Below are 22,847 nucleotides of genomic sequence, written 5' to 3'. Positions count from 1 at the left end.
CCCTATAATAGTCTTTTCCTGCTTTTTTTATCCACCTTAGATGGCTAATCAAAACCAACCTGCTTGGTTAATTTTCTGGAATACTTTCTGTTCATGTATCGTTTTGTTACTTATTCAGATTTTTTGGCTGACAATTGAATTGAGAATTAAGCTTAAGATCCTGCTATTGACTTTTAAAATCCTCAGGAGTCTTATAGCTTTGTGGATTGTGTCAAATTTCCTGTTGGTCACTTTACCCACTTCATTTGTACATTCAAGGTATCAAACTTTGGGACATTTTAGGTCCTCACTAGTGGAGTTTTCTTCCCAGAGAGGTCCACAAATCAAAGTCCACCCTTATTTTTTAAATCTATATTGAATATTTTCCTGCTAACTACTTGCCACTCTTTGCTATGTTTTAGTTTGCTTATGTGAAATGTCACGGTGATTGTGAGTAGTGTTTATACACAGGGGAAAATTGTGGTTACAGATTTGTATGTAAAAAGTCAGGAAAAGCAAAAGTGAAATTGCTAGTAGTGTAATTAACTCATCCACATTGTACGTGTGTGCAATTTTCGAAGACTAGAGGGGGTATAAAATGTATAGCTTAATATCCACATTATAAATACTGGGTAAGTTAACATTGCTGTTGGCAGGAGACTAACTGGAAAAAGAAATACGTGGTACTCTCCCAAACTTTGCTCACAAACCAAGCCCTGCCCATATGCTAAGTTGCAGCCCTTGTAGATGTCAATTACAGAAGATAGCACAGATCTTCTTGTGTATGTTCTCTACATACAGTGATACGAGCTGATCGTCCTCCCTCCACTTTCTTGAGTCAACAGTGAAACAGCTGACATTGTTGATACTTAAACTGTTGTCATTAGTCTTCAGAGTTAACAGCTGCAGAGGTGAATAGGGGCAGTTCACAGCTCTTAGATAGTGTTTCACAATGTCTGTAGCCTCAGACAAACAGCACTTCATTGATTTACATCCCATTCACAGCAGAAAGTTTTCTTTGCAACTCTAATGGCTAGAGAATTATTTATTTATTTTAAAGGAGGCTTGGATTCTGGAGCACCAGTTGGTATCGTTCAGACCATGAACAGGTCCAGTTCCACCCCAGCCATGAGCACCTTAACATTTCCATTTCCTTTGTGCCCATTCATGGCTTTAACATTGCATCAATATAGGGTTAAACATTACATTCCCTTGGTTTCTTCTAAGCCAAAAAGAAAGAAGGAGGGGACAGAAAAAAAGAGACAGAATACCATAACTTTCTGCTCTTGTTCATTCCTTTCATTCTTTTGTTGGTCCTCTCGTCTCTCTTTGCCTCTCCCTTCTCGCTCCGGCCTTCCTTTCTCCTTGGTCTCACTCTCTCTGTGCGTTTCCCACCACCACATTTCTTGTTCCGCAGGTCTCCTGAGATTCACCATAATAAGAAAATCACTTTTGAGACCAGGCAGCTAGAGAGCTGCTTAAGCCCCACTACAGTCTAATTCTGCCACCAGGGTTTTTCATTGGTGAGGGGTGATTTGTGGGGGCAGATGAAAAAGTGGGGTAGAGGAGAAAGGAAAAAAGGGGTGAGAATAGAATGGGGACAAATTTAGGGGCAGTTGGTGGGAGGAACTTGTCCAAGCCGCAAATTCCTTCTGCTTTCTTCTCTAAGGGCCAAATTCTGCATGAGGATGCTTGTGTGCACTGAAATACGAGCAGCTGAGAACAAAATTTGGTCCCAAATGGACAAGTTCAGAAGCCAAATGGTTAGTCCAGGCTCCTGTCCTGCTTACCCATGTCCCTTCGTTTTTGCATCTTAAAATGACAAGAGCTATACGATCTATCTATCTATCTATCTATCTATCTATCTATCTATCTATCTATCTATCTATCATGTATATGTGTGTGTGTATGTCTGTATCTATATATATACTGTGTGTGTGTGTATCTTTGTATTTTTGCCCACATGCAGCCCTGATTTCACCCCCTAATTCCCTTCATTAATTCCAGGATTGGTTAAATTGCTCTGATCACCTATTGGGGCGATATGTTTTAATATTATGATTATATCAGGAATATTTGCTGAATATTCAGGACTAAAAATTTAAATCCCCACAAGGATTTGTATAACCATTGAAACTCCTCAGGACTTAATTATGAGAGCTGGGGAATGAAATCAGGGGAATATTCATGCACTGTTTATTGTCAATCCTGTATTTTTTTTAAAAAAAAAAAAACTTCCACAATCGGAGTGATTATTATTATTTATTACTTTATTTCAGTAGCACCTAGAGGCGCCAGCTGAGATCAGGGCGCCATTGTGCTAGACACTGTACGTGCACGTAGTAAAAGACCCTGAAGAGGTTACAGTCTGAATAGACAAGACAGACAAAGGATGGGAGGGGAAACAGAAGCAGAGAGAGGTGAAGTGACTTGCCCAAGGTCACAGGAGGTTAGTGGTAGAACTGGGAGTAGATCCCTACTATCCTGACTCCCAGTCCAATACTTGCTTTACTGGACCACACTAGCTCAAATGAGAAATGATTTTGATGTCCTGTTTGTTAATGCTAGATACTTTTGCCTGATTCTGCCCTCATTTACCCTCCCTTCCCTTCCCTTCCTTTCCTCGTGTCGCTCCCTGATATTTAATACACCCCTATAGAAATGTAGGCAGCTACCAATGATGCAAACACGCTTGTCTTGAGGAGGAGGGAGCATGGTTTAATTTGGACCATAATAGTTTTGGGTTTTGGTGAGTAATTCTTTTCGTATATTTAATGGGGGGGGGTGAATTTAAAATAATAAATATTGGTTTATTTCTTAATTATTTTGCATTTAAACTCTGAGTGATTAAAAAAATAACAAAGATAAATGAGCAGGTTTGGTTCAATGACCCAGCCGTGACATTAGACAAAGTGGAGTATAAAGTCTTTGACCTGATTCTCTAGCCATGTCTATTGACCAGGTAACAGGCATGAGATCTAGAGTGTGTTTTATATGGATACTGATGAGTGGCATACAAAATACGCACCGTGACATCAGTTGTTGCCAAATAGTGGGACAAATAACAATTAACATACCTGTCTTCTAAAGGGCAGGTTTTGGCACTCCATAAGCAATCTTCAGGGATATTAGGGGTCACCTGTGAAAATTCAGATGGTTTGTTGGGTAAGTAAAAATATCCTCATCCTACTCTTTAAACATGAACACCCAAAATAGGACACACAAGTATATGGATGATCAAAAACATAGATATGTACACAGAAAGAGGATTTGCATGCACAAAACGGATATTTAGGCATTTAGTAACCTTACATGGGGTGTTTTAAGCTCAGTTTATTTATGTTTGTAAAGTGCTTCCAGAGCCTTGTATGGAAGGCATTAGTGAAATGAAAGTTGTTTATTATGATTATTATTAATTAATTAATTAATTAATTTTATTATAGCATCTGACTACTACTAGGACCCTACAACTTGCATGCACAATTTGGGGCTCTTAAATTTAGAGAGTGATTATAAAAACATGACCCTAATACTTTTCACTTTGACTCCTTGTACTGAATGTGTGTATTCAGCTGATCCACTGAAAGATCATTTTCTGTCCAGAAGTGAGTAAATAGGGACTTCAAAATGCCTTTTAAAGACAGCTTAAGTAAATCTTTGCCTTACATATAAATATGTGTTCTTATGATAGAGCATAAAAGCTCCAAAGACAGAGCTGCAAAGGAACTGACTGTGTGAGCTGTTAGTTGCTTCCAAGGCACTTAAAAAAAAATACTGCTATTAAAACAAAACCAAGGAATTGCATAGACAAAAGACAATGTTTACATTGTGTTAAGGATCTGACATAAACTAACAAAAGTCAGGAAGTGTAAAGCTGAGGTCACATTCACTCTTTTTAACCAGCTCTGTTGTGCTTAACCACTGCAGCATATATGTTATGTAACATAATACTTCAGACTCCTACAAATGCTTAGCCACAACAGGGCATGTTAGGAAGAGCTTGGCATTGTTCAGAAGATAAAAGTCTCAGCTATAACTTTGCATTTCCTGAATGACGATGTTTAACCTTAACTTTTTTACATTTAGGCTTTTTTCCCCCTCACAGTGCTTAAATAATAGATATTTTTTGTCTCTATAAAAATAGATCAGCTATGGGAGAAAATCCCATCAAATCCATTCTGCCTTTTGAGAAAGACTTGTCTGTGGCAATTTTGTGCAATTTGTGGCTTCATCCTTGTTCTTTTTTTTTTTTTAAATAGCATTGAAATGATACAGTTTGAAGAAATCAGCTAATTCTTCAATGATTCCTAGAATATGTTTTTTAGGTTTTAAAATATGGGAATAATTAACCTCAGATTGTAAAAATCTGCAGAAAAGCCAAACAGGCCTGTGTAACCTGGGATCTAATAACAAAGAAGGTGAGTCCGATTTCCGCTGTCTTAAGAGAGACCCAAGGAATGATGACCTACATGCCTTGTCCCTGGAGCAGCAGTTAGAGCTCAGCTATCTGGTGCTCAGTTAAGATGGCACTCAACTTATCTGGTATTTGAAATTTCAAAACAGTGGATGTTGTCGGCTGTTAATTAGATGTATTTTCACAGCAAAATGATTTTGGCAGTTAATACTGCTGTTATGTGCTTCAGTGTGAATCCTTAGTGGAGCTATTAAAGTGTGAGAGCCTGAATTTACCAGACATTTTGTAAAACTGCTGGCTTTTTGTAGCATTGTTCATAAACCCTGTGGGGAGGCAAGGACCTTTCTCACTTGGAGAATGCTGCCTGCACATTTCCTACCAACTGATTAGTTGGTTGGGACCTTCTTGAACTCCTCTTTGCCGCCGGGCTCCCAAGGATGCGCACTATTCCTTACCTGGTACGTTTTTTTGTTTCCAGACTTTGGCCACACCCAAGGATGGACTTTGTAGCATAGGGACCACACATAATACTATAGGGCTTGGTCTGGTTAGCAAAGCACCCTCGATTCCTGCCTGAGTTATATACAATAAGGTGAGGGCTTTCCACATTTTGTAAGTGCTGAGCACTATGCAGGAACAGACACCTAAAAAGCAATGCCCCAGAACAGACACGGAAGTTATTCTGTATTTTCCGATCAGTTTGTAACCAGAAAACTCCCAACCTTTTCCAGGGTAGATTTGACAAAATTGACTCGCACTTAATAAGCAAACAGTACATTTAATTATGGGGATATTCCCCCCCCCCAGTCTTACTGTATAGTTGTTTTCCCCCTTATAATTTAAAATAAAGTGGCTGGTACAATATTGAGTCAGTGAAAAGAAACTGGATTTTATTTTTTTTTCTTTATTTGCTTGAATTTGAATTGGGTTATCTGCCTATCTTGTTTATGAAATTTTGTGCTGTCTTTGCTGCACAGACTGTGACTCCCAAATCTTCCACAGCTCCATTTCCATATTCCTGCGTGCTTGTTCTTTGTTAATCACTTGGCAAGCGCTTATTTGAATATTAAAAATTTCTTTAATCATCAAAGGCAGGAGCACAGCTTCATGAATATTCATATTTTTTTCCTCCTCAGACTGGATTCTAGTTCATTACCCTGCAGTAAAGCCAAACAGTCATCAATCGCGCTCATTACAGCCGCTGGCGTTTTGATTGGCTGCCTGCTGCTGGTAGCTTTCTCCCTCCCTCTGCCCCCCACCTCTCCTCTTCCCTTCTCTATGAGCTGTCGTGTACCTGCCAACAACAACAACAAAAAAATATCAACAGTGCAAGAATAAATTTCTCTAGTTGAAAAACAACTTTGCAAACTTGTCAAACAGTTCTTGTCACTTTTTTCTGTTTTACCCCCTCCCCCCCAAAAAAAATTAGAAGGGAGAAACTTGAGCTTTAGAGATGAATATTTGTCAAGAGAGTTGACGTAAGTTTCATTTGCATAATGACTTTGTACTTCTGCATTAATAAAATTTGCATATGAAGCCATGTTAATTACTCCTGATCATGCTTTTTGCATTCATGCATAGTAATTTTCTCCGACTTGTGAGAATTAATGTCTTGGCATGGGGGGGAGGGAGAAAGAGGGGGAGTTAGGGTACTGTCAAGTTTCTGTGCCAGTGTCCCTCACTCACACACTTTCTCCTTCATGCTCACAACGTCGCTGTTCTTCTGTGACTCATTTATGCATTATCAGTTGGAATCCTTGGGATAAAGAAACGTATCTATTCAAAGGGAAGCCTCGTTTGCCAAAAAAAAAAAAAACCCCACGCAGAACACCCGTCCTTTACAACATTGCATTTCATATTTGTAGATAAAGTTTAGCTGGAGAAAGAATAATATAAGTCAGGCGGTGTGTGAATCTGAATAATCACAAATTGTTGTGTGCACTTTGTCTTGAAAGGTGGCGTGGCTGGGGTGTCCGTACCCCTGAGTGCTTGTGTGTGAACATGCCTCTCTGTGTGGGTGTATGCATGCGCATGTGCGTATGTACATGTTTTATGTGTGTATCTGCATACACTCTTCTGTGTGTGTGAGAAAGGGGTATTTGCCTCTCTGTGTGTACATGCCATGGTATGTGTGTTACCACTGAAAAAGATTAGAGCCTCTATGTAAACCTCAGTACTGTACGTGCTCTGTGTGTGTGCTTGCTTCCTTGTGCCTGTGTGTGTGCTACTATTCATATGTGTGCCTTTGCATGTGTGTGAGAGAGAAAATCCATGGTTAAGAGATTATAATACTAGGTGGAAAAGGTCCATATTGTAATATGTAACACAGATGAAACAACTCGTTTTAGGAAAGGCTTTCAGATCAGCGGGAGAGATTATCAAATAGATTCTCGTTGCACTGTCGGATGTGTCTGGCTCATGGCTGCTGCATGGTAAATACAGAATACCAGACTTCTCAGAAATAGCTGCAGGAGTGTACCTGAACACAATGGGATGGTGCAAAGATGGGTTTGCAACCTACACTCTGAATTTCCTGCTTGGGACTGACATCTGCCATTATTTTAAGAGCTTTTTTATATAATGTAACTGAATCTCTCTGACTGCCTATCGAGCTGTCTACCTGCACACGTGGGTACAGAGAAGCAAGTATGTACATACAGAGGCACGCATGCACTTGGAAGAAAGGCTTAAACAAATGTACACACACAAAAACATACAGGCAAACACAACACACCAAGAAAGGAATATAAAAATACACACATATATACATGCACATTGATCACAATATAATACATAAAATAAGATCTCTCTTAATTTGTTGGCTGTCTTAAAAACTCTGATACATTACGTTCCAAGGGTAGGCTACAATTCCACCCTTGTACCACTCTGTTGTGCTTGGGTACTGTTCTGCAGATGTGTCTGAGAGAATTCGTTTTTTTCATATACAATACAGTATGTCCAGCAGTGCCTAGGCAAGGTGAGAGGAACAATGAAAGGATAACATTTATGCTGGGGTTGTGACTTTCCAGGGTTTTATCATTGTCAGCAAGATCCTTACACTCATTTCAATTTTGGGGGATTATATTTAATTTAACTTAATTTCTTATACTCTTAGACTCAAAGGTCAGAAGGGAGGGACCATCATGATTATCTAGTCTGACTTCCTGCACATGGCAGGCCACAGAACCGCACCCGCCTGCTCCAGTAATAGATCCCTAACCTCTGGCTGAGTTACTGAAATCCTCAAATCATGATAAAAAAACTTGAAGTTACGGAAAATCCACAATTTACACTAATTTAAACTTGCCCCATGCTGCAGAGGAAGGCAAAAACCCTCCAGGATCTCTGCCAATCTGACCTTGGGGAAAATTCCTTCCTCACCCCAAATATGGTGATCAGTTAGACGCTGAACATGCAGGCAAGACGCACCAGCCAGATACCTGGGAAAATTATCTGTAGTAATTCTTCTTTGTAAATGTAAAATTAGTGGGGAACAAAAATGACTCTCAGATGTATCTGGGAGTCTATTCAACAGTGATATATATGCAGTGTAGAGCCTTTTTAAAGTGTAAGGAAAAATGTCTCCTCTCCCATATGCACTGGACATCTTTTATCCGGACTGTGATCTCTCTATGCCTGCTTCACACTATTCTACGTGCAAAACTCCCATTGACGTCAATGGGAGCTACACATGCAGAATGAGTAGAAAATATGCTATAGAGATCTGCAGTGCAGGTGAGTGATTCTCCCATACTGATTGCAGAGGAGAATTATGCCTCAAACATCTAGGCAGGGATATATAAAATACACTAAAACAATTAGATCAATTTTTCTAAAGTAGTTTCTAAAATTGCACCCACTTTTTCTTTACATCCAGGCTTCCTTGAGCCCAGATTGTGCAGTCTGGGTGTCTAGATTTCTAAGTACAGTATCTGATTTTCATGTGTAAATGTGATTTCCTCATCCTGGTTTGAGTTTTTTATATGTACAAAACTTGGATGTGAAGAAGCCTGGACACAGTTTGACAGGCCAGTTATGGACTGGGCACTTGTCAAATTTTAGTCCAGAGCCTGCAAACCTACACGTTAGGTGTGATTGGGCCAATCTGGAAGTCTCTACTTTGTTTCCACTCTGTCCCCATTCTGGCAAAATCTTGCAGTGATGAATGAGACAATTCTAGCTCTTAGTTACACTGGTGTCAATCCAGAGTAACTCCAAACCATTCATTGAAGCTACTCCAGAATTATAATAGTGTGATTGGGAGCAGAATTTATCTCAGTGGGAGATTTGCTGAAGTAAAGAATGGGTAAATGCTGAGTATCTGATCTTTTGAAATAGGAAGGAGTTCATAGATTTTTTAAGGCCAGAATGGACCATTTTGATCATCCAGTCTGAGCTCCTGGATAACCCTGGCCATAGAATTCAAGCCAGTGATTCCTGCATCGAGACCTGTAACTTGTGGCTGAGTTGAGAATGATCAGTATCTCACACCACTGTTTTAAAAGGGCAGATTTCTGCTTTTCTTGAATATGTTTATATTTAAAGCAGTTAAACTGATGAGGAGTTACCCTATCTTTGTTTTCATCTTTAAAACACTCCTTACTCTAGGGTTGCCTGGTACTCACTGAAAATGGGTTGGATGTGCAAAACCCAGACACATCCTTTATGTACTTATTGGGGTGCTGCTGGGCACCAGCTCCGCAATTTATACAACCAGAAGGAAGCTTTGTTTGTTTAAAAAAATGCACTAATTTTCTCTGGCCACTTCCTTTGAACCCAATGGATGAGGTCTCTCTGCGAGTTTATTTTCCAGGCACTTTGCATTTGCCAAGGTGCCACCTTGTCTGATCCTCAGATGCTTCAGAAAGTTATTAAAAATGAAGGGAGCAGTGAGAAAAAAGATGGCACCACCTGGTCTGTAACTGCTGACAGAGGAAGGCATGGCCTTGTGCTGGTCTGTAAGCCCTGGGAGTTTTCCTCTCTCACAGCACCAATCTGTGCAGTAGTGGCATTTAAGACCTGCCAGGGTTGTGTTTTATTGTTTATTGCTTCTCCCTTCTTTACTTGCTCTTTGCCCCACTTTTGCTTTTTGCACCTGTTAGGAGTGTCCTTTTTGATACTTCATTTCCTTCTCTTACTAGAGCAGGACACCTTGGACTAGAACTTGGACTCAGTGTGCCTATCTGAGGGCTGTATTGCGTCTTTTCATGATCCTGAGGGCTGTGGCTAAATGGAGCAGCTTGCAGCCATCCTGATCCTTAACAGAGAGTTGTGGTCCGTTGAGATTTTAGGAAAGACTGCTGTGCTTCGTTTTGATCCCAACATTTGGGTCATGCTGCATGCTGGGATCTGTGCTCCCTGCAGGCCTCCCCTCCGTATTAAAGCTGAGTTCACCCTCAGGTAGTATAGAATTCTGTAGGCCCATATGGCCCATAGACAGAACTTTGGCCCCCCCTAGACTCCCTTGTAAGCTTTGGTTCTGTTGAAAGGTGTAAGTGATTGGAGTACACGTGACCTGAACTCCTTCTGTATGTCCCAGTCTGTCTCTTAGAAACGTTATGGTGCAAACATTGTGGTGCCACACATGGATAGTTGGAGGTTGCAATATAATTTTGAATATTAATGTCCAATAGCCACCCTGTGTACTCAGATGTCAAGCCCACAACTCTTCCCACAACACACAAGTTCCCCAGTAACCAGGTGGCTGAACCAGGCCAGCAGAGTGCCAACCTAATTCATTATACTATTTTTTAAAAATAAAAGTGCAATTATTCAATAGCTTTAGGATGCCTTCCCCCGTTCGCAGGTCTTTATTGCTCTATAAAAATGCTTCCCTTATTATTGAACTTTAAAATTACAATGAAGCGGCCCCTATGTGTGTATGTCTGACATCTGTTTCTTTTTGCCTGGCACACAGTCATACTCAGAATGTAGTACAGATACAATGGTTATCTTTACCTGTTTTTGAAGCATTTGCAGTGAGATCAAACAGTTCCAAAAAAATGCCCCATGAGCCGCAGAGATGGCTTCTATTTAAAAGCAGTCCTTGTAAAAGAGCACAAATTTTATCCTTGATGCTTGGAGCTCAAGTATTTACACAGGGAATTTAGATTCTTCACTTGTGGTTTTGGCAAAAGCTTCACACAAATGTTTTGCACTGGTGGTCTCTTAGCCATTTAAGATAAACGGCAAAATCAAATGCAGTCCTTGCAGACTAACACTCTGGATGCTGTGCCAAGGATGAAGTATCCCTATTTGCCTCACATGTGTAACTGTCAGATCAACATGTAGGCATAGTTTTCGAACTGGGACTCTTGAGATGGAGAGGATGCATTATAACATGCTGCTTCTAATGTTATAGGGCTTGTGGCAAAATAGTTCTTGATGCCCGGGTGTGTATATGTTTATGCATGTACTTGCATGCACAGACAGAGTTGTCACCATTAAAACAAAATAGGTACAGCGTTTGCCAAAAGATACCCTACAATTAACACACTTGTTTCCTGATCTAAATGTAGGGGAAAACCTGTGGTTTCCGAGGTACCACTGTGAGGTAATTGTTGGCAAATGCCAGCTTTTGAACGGTGACCACTGCACCACATAGCTTTATTTAGAAGCTACCCTGGATTAGTTACAACTCCTTGTTGAGTAATTAAATAAAAGTCATGGCTTTAAATAAATATAGCGCCAGATCTTCTGTTGGAGTATTTGTGTAATTCCATTGACTTCAGTGGAATTATACTGATTTACAGTAGTGTGTGTGTGTGTGTGAGTCTGCATGTGCATTTGTGCATAGGTATGTGTGTGTATACATATATTTTAAGATTTTTATTTTCTTTTTTTAAGTCATAGGGCTCCTTTCTGACTAGTGCCTGGAGAAGAGAGGGTTTCCAGGGAAGCAGGAGAGGATTCTAAACACAGCTTAAATAGCAGAAGATTTCTAGATGCGTTAAAAATAAATAACACAGTTTGAGGCTACAATATCGTTTTTCAGCTATTAGGAAAAAGGTTGTTTCATTCTTTATAGGCTTGATAGGGAAACAGAATACACAAATGGGGCATGCAAAATGCGTAACTGGCTGCAGCTCAAATGGGAAGGAAGCACAGTGGCCCATGAATGCTTTATTCTGGGAGCTTGATTTCTGGCACCTCTGTGAAACCATTTGAGCTGTAAGTCGCTGCACTTTGTCTGCGCTGGTGGGTTGATCGTGTTTCAGCAGCAGCTCGGCAGAAAGCCTACCCAGTTTTGTGTCAGTTAAATGCATTAATACGCCATAAAACAAGAATCCCCCTTTTGATTCGGTCCCTAAGCACGTGCTGGTGGGTCTGGTAACCACCTCCAGTTCTCATCTGCACCATCTTTGACCTTCTCTAGCTTCCCTCACCGGCCACCTCATCCCCTTTCGATGTCTCCCTCCCTTGGGCCCCTCCAGTCTGAGTTTGTTTTCAGAAAATTGCCTGTAGCAACCTGTGGTTTTGTAGTTCTTCAGGTCTCTTGCCTGCCCATTCCCCCAGCCTGGCTTCTCCTCCCTGGCTTTCCAACGAGCCACAACGGTCTCAGCCTGACATATAAATTAGTTAACTAAAAGTATGTAGCGAGTTAGGCCTAGTTGCCCTCCGCCCCTCCTGTTTTCCCTGATGATGCCTTCTCTGTCCCTTCAAACTTAGATCCGACTGACAGTTTTTTCTATTGTTTTTTCTCCAGGGCCGTCCAGGCCTGCAAAGCTGCCGGGGGCTCCCATAGCTGCCTCCTCCCACCCTCACACATCAGTGATCACGTCACCTCTCCGCGCACTGGCCTCTCTCCCGCCCTGCCTTAGCCTGCCCTGCTGTGGTGCACGTGCAGTCTCAGTTGGCGGGACTCAGACTGAGACTCAGACTGAGACTTCAGGCACATTTGGATGTCATTGTCAGTTGTCAGGTAATAGAAACCTTTTTTTTTTTGCTATCTGAAGGTCAGTAGTGCTGCCAAGTGATGTCATCTGTACTGTGGGAGAGTCGTCTTTGCTGGGTTGTGTGGGGGAGGCAGTGAAAATGTAAACATTCCCTCATCACTGAGGTCGGGGAGTGGGAAAAGGGGTGTGAGTCCATTCTCCCCTTCCTCCCCTGCCCCCCATTTACCCACTTTCAGATGTCACCACCAGCTGCTGCTGGTCTGTTTATGCCACATTGTGAGCAAATGTCTGAGAATCCTTACATAATGTGATACCCTGGTATCAAGATTTCATCTCTCTGGGCTGTTTATTTTAAGCTTAATTGGATAACATTTAACATCTGAGGTCTTTTTTTCCTAATCATTTGTATTAAGGGCTTTCCTCAGAGTCCATGTGCATGCAGGATGTATGTGCTCCATGCACTTTTTCTCCTTGGCTTTTGAGAAAATGTTCCTCATTAACTTTTTTTTGTCTTCATTTTTTAAACCCCGAGTCTTGTCACTGCCATGAAGGAAAGGCAATGTGGAGATTAGTGGAACCCAGGTTGCCAGGGAGGACTCTGACATGTGACTGACTAAAGAGTTGATGCCTGACCCTGCCATTTCAGACACCGGGATCTCTTTGAAATCAATGGGTGTTCAGAGTGCAGCTTAGTTGAGGGGTCAGGCCTGTAGTGAATTTAGGGGGTTAGAGGTGAAAATGGGAAGGGCCTAAAAGAAAATTCAGCTAAGGCAAAATCCTAAAGTGCTTAGACAGGAAAAACTCCCGTGTGTGCCAAATTCTGCAGTCCCTATTCGGACAAACTTACTTGGAGTTTCACAGAATAATGCTGAGTAAATACTGCATAAGGACTGCAGAATTTGGACAGTCAGGACGGACTGAGCAGAGTGAGAAGTGAGTAAAGCCTTCAAGAGTTGGCCCCTATGACCTCTTGGAAGGGCCAGCATAAGCTTGCTCACATACAGCTTTTCGTTGTAGCATGTGCAGATAAAACCCTACCACAGTATAACAGTGACTATATATCAAGACAGAGTCCCTATGGTTCAGTTTCTTTGGAAAATACCTGATTGTATTTCCTTAAATGTCTGCGGTCTTCCACTGGGCGATACTGGGGCTGAGGGAGAAAGTTAGGAACTTCAGATTTAATGTGATGAACAGATCAAAAGTTTTGCAAGTATTTTAAACCTTGAGTCTTGAAGGATGAAGAGTTCTCAAGAGGAGGTTTAAAAATACACAACAGAACCTCCAAGAGCCTGATCCAAAGCCTGAAGTCCATGAAAAGACTCCAGTTGACTTCAGTGGATGCTGGATTGGGTCCATTGTGCAGTCAGTTTTCATACATCAACTTTGCTCTCAGCACAAACTCTCTATAACCAGCATGATATGTTGCACAGTGCAAAGCATTCAAATAATGTCTGCCAGCGATATGTGAAGTTGCACTATATCCAAGTTCCCTATAAGCAGGTTGCTTTCTCAGTGGGGTTGATTCTCCACTCTGTTAATATGGCTTCACTTCATTGGCTTCAGTGGACTGACATTGCCATAAAGCTAATATAGTCAAGCCCTTATAAACAATTAACACACTATGTGAAGGTAGGCAGTTTCCTCCTGTAACTAGTAAAACATATTGGAGGTGAGCTCATATTGTCTGTTCCCCTCTCTTTTTTTTTAATATAGAATAGACCCGGGTGTCTTTGATATGTAGGTAGTTGTAACAATGAACTGATACCCTTATTCCCTATTGCTTCTAAAACAAACATAGACAGTTAATGGAGAGAGAAGAAAGTAAAACTAAAAATAGAAAAGGAAGGAAGGACTAACTCATTACAGCATGTTGGAACACAAGGCTTTTCTATTTTACGTACTTGCATTTTATAGTTGTGCGCTGTTAGTGTTTGGAATGATCTATTTGCTAAAAGAGTGATGCCAGCTTTGTGGGGAGATAGACCTGTTATCATGGCTTCCTATAATTACTGCTACAGTCTATGGCACTTAGAGAATAGGTTATATCAAAGCACACGCTAAGTGTTTATGACAGTAGTTGGTCAAGTTCTGCTTGAAAGAAGCATTTTCTTCCCTTGGACAGGAGGCGCATATCTACTTAACCCTTTATTGTCTTCCATGTATAACACTGAGAACATAGAGCAAGGTCTTTCTTACACCCAAAATGTTTTGTGGAAATGAAACTTTGTGTTGACTGTATAATAATACTGGTGATGATCTCAATTTATTTTCTTTCCTCTTAAGAAAACCATTTACACTGGAGAGTCACTTACTCCAGCTTTAGGGATCTGCTTGTGTCCCTGACTCGATTAACTCTTTATTCTGTCAGCCTTGTTTCTGTTTCCGAGGAATTGTTTCATTCTTTGAACAAAAGCCATTAACATTTCCCTCCTCTCTCCTTCCTCCTCCATTTCTTACCTTTTTGTATTTTTCAGCTCTTGCTTAAATGCATAGTAAGGACCTCACATTTTTCAGTGTAGCCTCAACGTCTCTAAATCTGAGGACAAGCAGTTGCAGGTGCATCTGTAGGCACGTAGTATCTCTGATTGTCACTCACAAGTCAGGTCCTTAGGAGTCTGTTTAATTTGTGGTGGCATACCTGAGTTGTTGGCTGCATATGGGCATCCACATGTCAAAGCTGCTGTTGAAAATTTGGTCCTAGATATGATTTCTCTTGTACACAAGACACTGTTAAGTTGTGCAAATGGGAATTCATCCTGCATCATCTCGGACTGTTTGTGCTCTTTAGAAATTTTGATGCTGATAATATTCAAAGTAGTCAATAATAACCGCAACAAATGGATGCTATGGAAGTTCTGCTGTGGTGTGTGCTGGGCCACTTTTTGGTTACTAGTTGCATATTCTGTTACGCTTTTGTTAATTTTTTTGTGTCTAAGTCAACACAGGATGTAGAATTAGCCAGTTAGAGCTTACATATTAAAATATTATTATTTTAATATCTACACATATCACTGTTGCAGTGTCTTTTGTGCCTCAGAAGCTTCTGTCTGTTGAATTGGGCTCTCTTGTTTTAAACGTTTTTAGTGCCTATTTAATTAGAAGTTGGAACAGAGTCATGAAATTCACAGGGTTGTGTAGCTTGGATCTAAAACATAAATGGGCACAAAATTCACTTTGCTTTGTGTCTTGCCAGATCAGAGTGCTTTTTTTAATCTTTTTTATTTTGTTTAAATCAATTCTGACAGCTTAGCTTAACTGTAAAATACATAACAAAGACATGCAAATGATTATTGAGTGACATAATTGTATGTAAAAATATATGTATGTTTGTGTATACTGACGCTCTGGAAAACTTTCACTGAAGCCATTTTTCACAATACATCTTTACTATAAATACAGGTGTCTTTTTCAAGATCTGATTTATTAATATTATACTTTGAGGCTGAGATTTTCAAAGAGGCCTATGAAACTGGGATGCTCAATTCCCATTAAAATAAAAGAGAAATGGGCTATGAAAATCTCAGCCCGAGAGTACATGACATTTTATGACATACTGTAGAAACACAAAAAGTCCCTGCCCTGAAGATGGTACAATCCAAAGGCGCTATAAATGGAATTGCAGTTGGTACATTGCAAGGCACATTGAAACAACATGGGTCTCTAATTTACCCATTATACTTGTGTTATTATGGGCCTGATCTAAATCCATTGGCACTGGCCCTGTGAGCATGGGTTTTATATACGTATATAAAAATAATTAAATCTATCTATCTATATCTAATCAATCAGTGAAACAGCTTCCTTCCCACACAGACACATCTATAAGGAGGTAGAAAGCTATTGTAATACTTCAGTTGCATATTTAAAAACAGTAAGTGGGCATTGACAGCAGTGATAAACGGGAAGAACTGTGAGGTTCAAGGTCTAACACAGAGGAGCCATGGGGCCCTAGATCACATGGTTAGAACAATTTCCTGTTAATTCAAGGCATTCACCATATTAGTCATTAAGACATTCTAATAATTACCCAGTAATCTTGTAAAGTTAACATCAATTTACTTTGCTACTAAAATTTTGCTCACTGTATTATTTAACTAGTCTGGTGTTTTCTTGGCATGGGTTAAAGTGACAATAAAGTTAAAAGAACTAGCTGTAAGCAAATAATAGGTTTTAACAGTAGAATATTTTTTCCTCCTTTAGTTATATATCACTATTCATTTTGTGTTGGTTTATAATCCGAGTCGGCCAATGAGAAGTGCTAGAAAAGACCACACTGCTGTAAAAAGCTTGATGCAATTAATACAGTCTGTCTAGAAAGCAATATTATTTCAAAAACTTTTATGTTAATAATATGGTATGTGTTCTGCACGTTTCATACTAGAACAAGAAGCAAGCTTTTGTTTCATATCAGACTGGGTTTTATTAACACTGGAAGATCAATGGAAAACAAAACAATAATCAGAATGGAGAATGCAAACTCATCCTGCAAAAGCCTCCTCACTCATCAAGTCCCAGGACGATGGCTGATATGTTACTCCTCCCCCTCTTACTGAGTGGAATCTGAAAAAAAAAACCCATCCAAATTAGACTTCAGATCTACTTCCCCCCCTTTTTCTTTGGAGAGGAGAAAGAGGAGTTGGACTGTGTGTGTGAATGCAGACAAAGAGCTACAGCTACATTAAAATCATTTGCAAATGTTTCTTCTCATTATACTGTGAAAAAAAAAGATTCACGCAAGAGTAGAACTGACTAAAATTTGTGCTCCAAAGAGACGTCTCTATTAGTCACTGATAAGTTATATTTATTTACTTATTTTAATGAAATATTTAATGCATTTTGAAGAATTTACTTCATGCAGTGTTTAAAGTATGCACTATCTATCTATCTGTCTATCTCATATCCAGTCACAAACTAGACCTCAACATAAACCTATATTTAATACATGGTATGTTGATCAAGAGATGAACAGGAGACTATAAAACAGCAAAGAGGCAGCTAAAATTAGGGCGCTTCACAGGGCAGTGGTGCTGGCAATGTAAGTGAGGCTTAGGCTTTGTTCTAGAAAGACACCCTATCAGTATAACTTAGTAAGTCCTAATTATGTAAAGTTAAAAACCAGCGGGGCAAAAGGGGTATTTAAAGTTGCTTAAAACTAGATGCCTGCAATTTCCAGACATCCAAGGAAAAAGACAGGTGCTTAATTGCAATATTAATGGGTGGAACTGGATCCAGTAATCTCAAGACAAAGGGGTTCAAGGAAACATTGCCTACCGTAGAAACAATGGCTCCAACATTTAGAGAGTTAACGGGATTGCATACCACTACACCAAGCCCGAGAGTCTGAATTCTTCAAACGTTCCAAATGTAGAGCTAAATCAAAGAATTCTGTTTCAAATCCATACAAGATGTTGCTGTTTTTCTCCTCTGACAGGAGAAGCATTTGGAAGTGCAGTTTCTTTCTTTTTTTATAGCTGTCTTAAAAAGGAGTTTGGACGTTTAGCACAGCTGGTGCTCATTACATTATGCACTATCAATAAAATAGCATGTGTAATTAATTTTTAATGCAGTGCTAGATGCAGTGCTTTAAAGCAGTTACTGTATGGGGAGAGCTGACATCGGTCACCGACATCAGAAATATTAAAATAGAGGGTTAGATTTTGCATTTTTAAAGGGTGTATGTGTGTGTGTGTGTGAGTGAGTGGGGAAGGGCTAATTATTAACCAGCAGTTCTCTGGCTATGATTAAATTTAAAAATATTGCAACAAGATAGATGGAGGTGTTTTTTAATTTATTTATGGGAATGGATGAATTTCCCATTACTGAGGGGCTCACTGTATGGTAAATGATGGCTTGTTTAGGAAAAAATGTTTTCAGAGCAGGTAAACACCATTAGGCTAAGCAGTAAGCTTGGTGGATTTGTATTTTTTAGTGACCGGTCTTTGTTAAATCCTGACCATAGCTTGTCAGTATCAAATGAGAAGCCTACTGAAAAAGGCAAAGTGGGATGTGAGGTTAAACGAAACTAAAGGATACACATTAGAGTTCCTTCAGACCCCTTTTTTAAAAAAGAGTTCTTTCTTGTGGCATCTTATCGGTCACAATAAAAATAAACCCCAAATTTCTTCTCTTGAATCATTTCATATTTGGGAGCAAGGTCAGTTTGAATGAGAGTAAGTAGAAGGATTAGGAAGCACCTTTGATGGGGGAGCTGCTGCTGCTCTGACAAAGGACCCACTCACAAACAACCCCATTTACACTTCTGCTTTTTTCTCTGCAAATTGGGGCTCATGCCATACTTTTCAGGAGGCCCAAAATAAAAAGAGGACGCCCCTACTAATAGGAATGTATAGGTGAATACATAGCTGCATACAGAAATCATATCAGAAAACACCTCCACTGCCAGTAGCAAGAGCAGACGTATTTTTCTAGTTGAAATATTGTGCACATTCTTACTCAACAAAGAAGGGATCCACTTTATTTTGCAGCAGGAGCAACAGGGTAACTACTGCAGATAATTTGTGCTGTAAGATCAACCGTTTGATGGCACTACCTTCCCCCTACCTCTCCACTCTTTCCCTAAATGCAGCCAGTCTCTTCGTAAACACTTCATAAAAAAATGTTAAAAACATGAAGAGTGGAAGGCTTGTGTGAAACAATAATCTGTTAGGAAATGAAGGATCAAATTAGGATTCGCACTGCCTGTCTGAATTCACTGGGCTTGCCTTTTGGCTGTGCAGTGCACAGGGATTTTTTTTTTTTTTAAAGCACTGAGATTTTTAGACACACAATACGTAGATGTTTGCAATTATTCTTTATTTCCCTCAGTAAAATCCCATTCATTTGTATGTAGCATATGCCAAACCGTTTGCTTGCATTTCTTCACCTGGCATGTGTAGCACTGAGTTATTCTGTCCCTTCAGAAATGTTTTCTGTCATTGCTTTTCTTGGCACTTTCGATTTGATGTGTGTGTGTGTGTGTGTGTAAGGAAATGTGCTAACTAGGCTTTTCAGACTCAGTGAGGAGGATTAGTGTCTTGTGTGTAGACATATCTCTCACAATCAAGGGCAGGTAGTCTAATCTAGGAAATATCATTTCGATAAATGTTATCAAGCCTGCACCGTTTGACCCACAAACCAGTGTGAAAAGCATTGGTAAGTGTACATTTCTTTGTGAACCTTTTAGTTTTTTAAAGGAGCTGTGCCAGATTGCCCACTGCAGTATCACAGCATAACTCCATTGAAGTCAAAGGAGTTTATTGAGTTACCCATTGCACTTCTTTTGATAGAAAAATGACTGCGTACATATTTGAAGCATACATTTTTGTTTTCTTCTTTATTTGCTCTATGGTTTCCATACATTTTTTGTAACACATAAGTGTATCTAGTACACCGGAGTGTGGCATGTCCCTTATGTAATCGTCTTCTTTCTGCCCTGCGGATGTTGTTGTTCTTGTTTTGTTTTGTTTTTTTTAACCAATGTCCTTGCCTGTGTACTAAAGACAAGGCCATTCACCATAGCAAGGACTAGGGAAGGAAGGTCTGATGAATCAGTAAAATGTGTACTTGGAAAAATCCCACATAGAGAAGGCTTTCATTTTTTATGAATTCAGCTGTAAGAGTCAGAGGTCCTGGGACTTTTGGAATGAGGTTAATGCAGGCGCTGAGTGAGTATCTGAGGAGACAGGGCATTTGGAATCTTTCCATAAAACTGTACTTCTAAAATTATTCTTTGCTAATAAGAACCTAAGGAATCCGTGAGTAGAGAGAAGTCAATGTATACAACACACCTGCTCCCTTTAGGTTTGTTTAAACACCACTTCCTTATTTTGGGCCATATCCCACTTGATTACTCACATAAACAGTCCTGGTGGCTTGTAAGGGGAGCGGGGTTGGGCCCTTTGTCTTTTTGTCCTTCAATCTCACTCTTTCTGTATGGGTGGTTGACTTTTTAACTTTCATAATATTGACAGATTATTTTGTTTTCTTTGTCTGTGTCTTGAATTGCTTGCTTTGAGTGGTTATAATTCTTTCAGAACAAAAATGGTCCATTTTAGCATAGAACTGCTTCTTTAACCTATTTTTATAAAGCACTCCAAAGATGATTCAGTGCTCACAAAAACATACCCTTGCCTTTTGTTTATTTCCTGGGTTTCAGTAAGCCTCTAAGTCATTCACCTTCAGGAGGATTCTGGGTAATTTTTGAGTACCCACTTTCATGCCCTAACACTGAGCCATGCAGTATCTTCCATGAGCCAGGCAGAACAATGATCATACAATGCCATCAGTCTGTGTGTGGAATTCTTGTTGACAACAGGGGGAGCACATGTGGTACTTAGTCCTGGGAGTGTGTCTTCCTGAGAGGTGCCTTAGTGCTTTTCATTTCCATCAACTTAGTGGTGTTACACCCGTTTTTGCAAGCTGTGAATTTCGCCTGTGCAGCCCAGGAAGGTATATAGCTCTAAATGAGAACTAGTATATGGTTAGGAAGGATCTGTCATTTAAAAATAAGTTATGTAAGAAATAAAAATTAACAGAACTGAATAGGATCTTAAAATAGCAATAAACCTGCTTACATGTAATCCATCTTTAAAAGAACTACTGTTATTTTAGTTCACATCTTCTAAAAGGTCTTTCTGGTTTTTTCCCTCCCTCCAGTAGAACAGGGAGCGAATAAGTGCACGTATTATGACCTAATATTGTTTAACATTTAAAGGGTGTCTAAAAATTAAGTTAGAGTGTTTACAGATTAATTAATCCAAATCCTTTATAAAAAAATGTGTGCTGTTGATAGAGCTGGGAACAGGATGTTTGTGGTTTTGCCTATAGTGAGGACAACATTAAAATAAGTAACTTTACCCTTATGCAGAAGTCCTATAGAATTTAATAGAAAATAAACCCATTCTATAAATTTTTAAACCTTTTCACTGAATTAAAATAATATCCCTGTTATAAAATATAAAATTCTGTAGTATGGTTAAAAAAGCCCTATAGTATGGATATAATTTTCTATTACATTCAGTTGGCTTGTAGAATAATTTTGATAAACCCTATTAAATTTCTGTAGAAATCTATTGGTTTTATCCTTATACAGTCTGCAGAGCTTTGCCATAACGGGTAGGGTAAAAGATGCTATTGAAATGAGAGGCAATAAAGCTCTCTTATTTCTCCTCTTCACCATCATTGTCAAAGATCATTAGGATATAGTCAATACATTCTTAAAAGCACAATGTCTTGAAACATTCAGTGGCCACTGGCCAGCAAATCTTCTTTTCAAGGAGCAGGCAGATGATCCGGGTTGGGAATGGGCAGTGGAGGGTAGGTTTTTTGTGATTATAGAATGCCACAACATAACGTCATCCAGACCTTTGAGGGAAAATGAAGATGTACTGGGAAAAAAGCCATTGCCTTTTAATGTCGGGTTGAAGGCTGCCTTGTATAATTTTCTCCTTCCTTTCCCAGTAAGTCTGCCAGGACCATTGCACATCTCTCTGAGATGGTAATCAATTATTAATTTTTTTTATTACACCAGAATTGGCAAAACCCAATAAATCTTTTGTCTGTGGTTGTTTATATTGTTGGTAGTTCTTTTTCTTCACCGCCTCCCTTTCTTCACAAATTCCTGTTATCTCTGGTGAACCAATCTGGTCAACTGAGATTGTTAGAGGAAGGTTGCCCATGTGATTGTATTCCCCTGGGGATAGCACCACTGACCCTGCTCCTCTGTAGTTCTCTTGGGAATGCTGGAGCATATTGCACGCAGACAGACAAAGAGACAGACCCCCGCCCCAGCAGCCCATCATGAGTCAACTTTTTTGTTGCTTTGATACGTGATTAGAACAAGCTCTTCTGTCAATGGCCCGCTTGACTTGTGGTGACTGACCCACAAACTTAATCCACACCTAATTTTTATTCTGGAATTTCCTATTTTAGGGACCTATTTTAATATATATATATATATATATTTAAATTATTCCCTTCACTTTCTTTGCTTTCTTTCACCTTAGGAAAATTTCTCTTTATTTGCCCTCCCTGAATTACTTTTAAACACATTTTTCAGAACCTCCTCTACAAAAGTCAATCCCAAAGTGAAATTGTTTTAATTTTTTTTAAATGGAAGTATCAGCTGAAAGAAAATACAGCTCACAACATGCAGATTTATTGAGCCAGCATGAGCTTCTTTAATAAGATTTTTTATTTTAAACTGGAATAAGAGCACTATCCCTTTAAATCTGAACTCAAACTTTACTGGATATTTTACAGAGCCTGGTTTCATTTATAGTGGAGCCAGACTTGCTGTGTGAGAGCGGTCCGCATGCTGGAATTAGTCTTAAGCTTGCTTCTGTGGCGTTGCCAAATTCCATGTTTGTGTTTTATTTAGAATTCTTTTCACGGCCAGTCGAATCTGTTCAGGCACACACAGGCGCTGTTGCGCCCCATGGAGAAAATAAGCAAGCTTGCGTTTTCTTTGGCATAGGCCATGGCCACAAAAGACTGCGGTCTAAAAAAACATTTTTTAAAAGCTATTTTAACCCATAACAGATGTATAAAGTAGGCAC

At 39.6% G+C, this 22,847-nt stretch overlaps 1 protein-coding gene across 7 annotated transcripts in view; it reads left to right on the top strand.

Moving 5' to 3' along the window:
- BCL11B (BCL11 transcription factor B) overlaps positions 1 to 22,847 on the top strand; it is a 101,823-nt gene that overhangs the window by 33,206 nt on the left and 45,770 nt on the right. For 5 of the 7 annotated variants that reach the window (XM_084631495.1, XM_084631490.1, XM_084631489.1 and 2 more), the window contains one exon: positions 12,099 to 12,314. The exons of the other annotated variants lie outside the window; for them this stretch is intronic. In XM_084631495.1, coding sequence (XP_084487621.1) covers positions 12,099 to 12,314 — 216 coding nt within the window. The remainder of the gene's footprint in view (positions 1 to 12,098; positions 12,315 to 22,847) is intronic. 7 annotated transcript variants of the gene reach the window in all.

The sequence above is a fragment of the Lepidochelys olivacea genome (assembly GCF_965140295.1).
Source record: "Lepidochelys olivacea isolate rLepOli2 genome assembly, chromosome: 6".
Classification (NCBI taxonomy): Eukaryota; Metazoa; Chordata; order Testudines; family Cheloniidae; genus Lepidochelys; species Lepidochelys olivacea.
The sequence above is the reverse complement of the archived record's forward strand: the minus strand, read 5'-3'. Positions and strand labels throughout refer to the sequence as shown.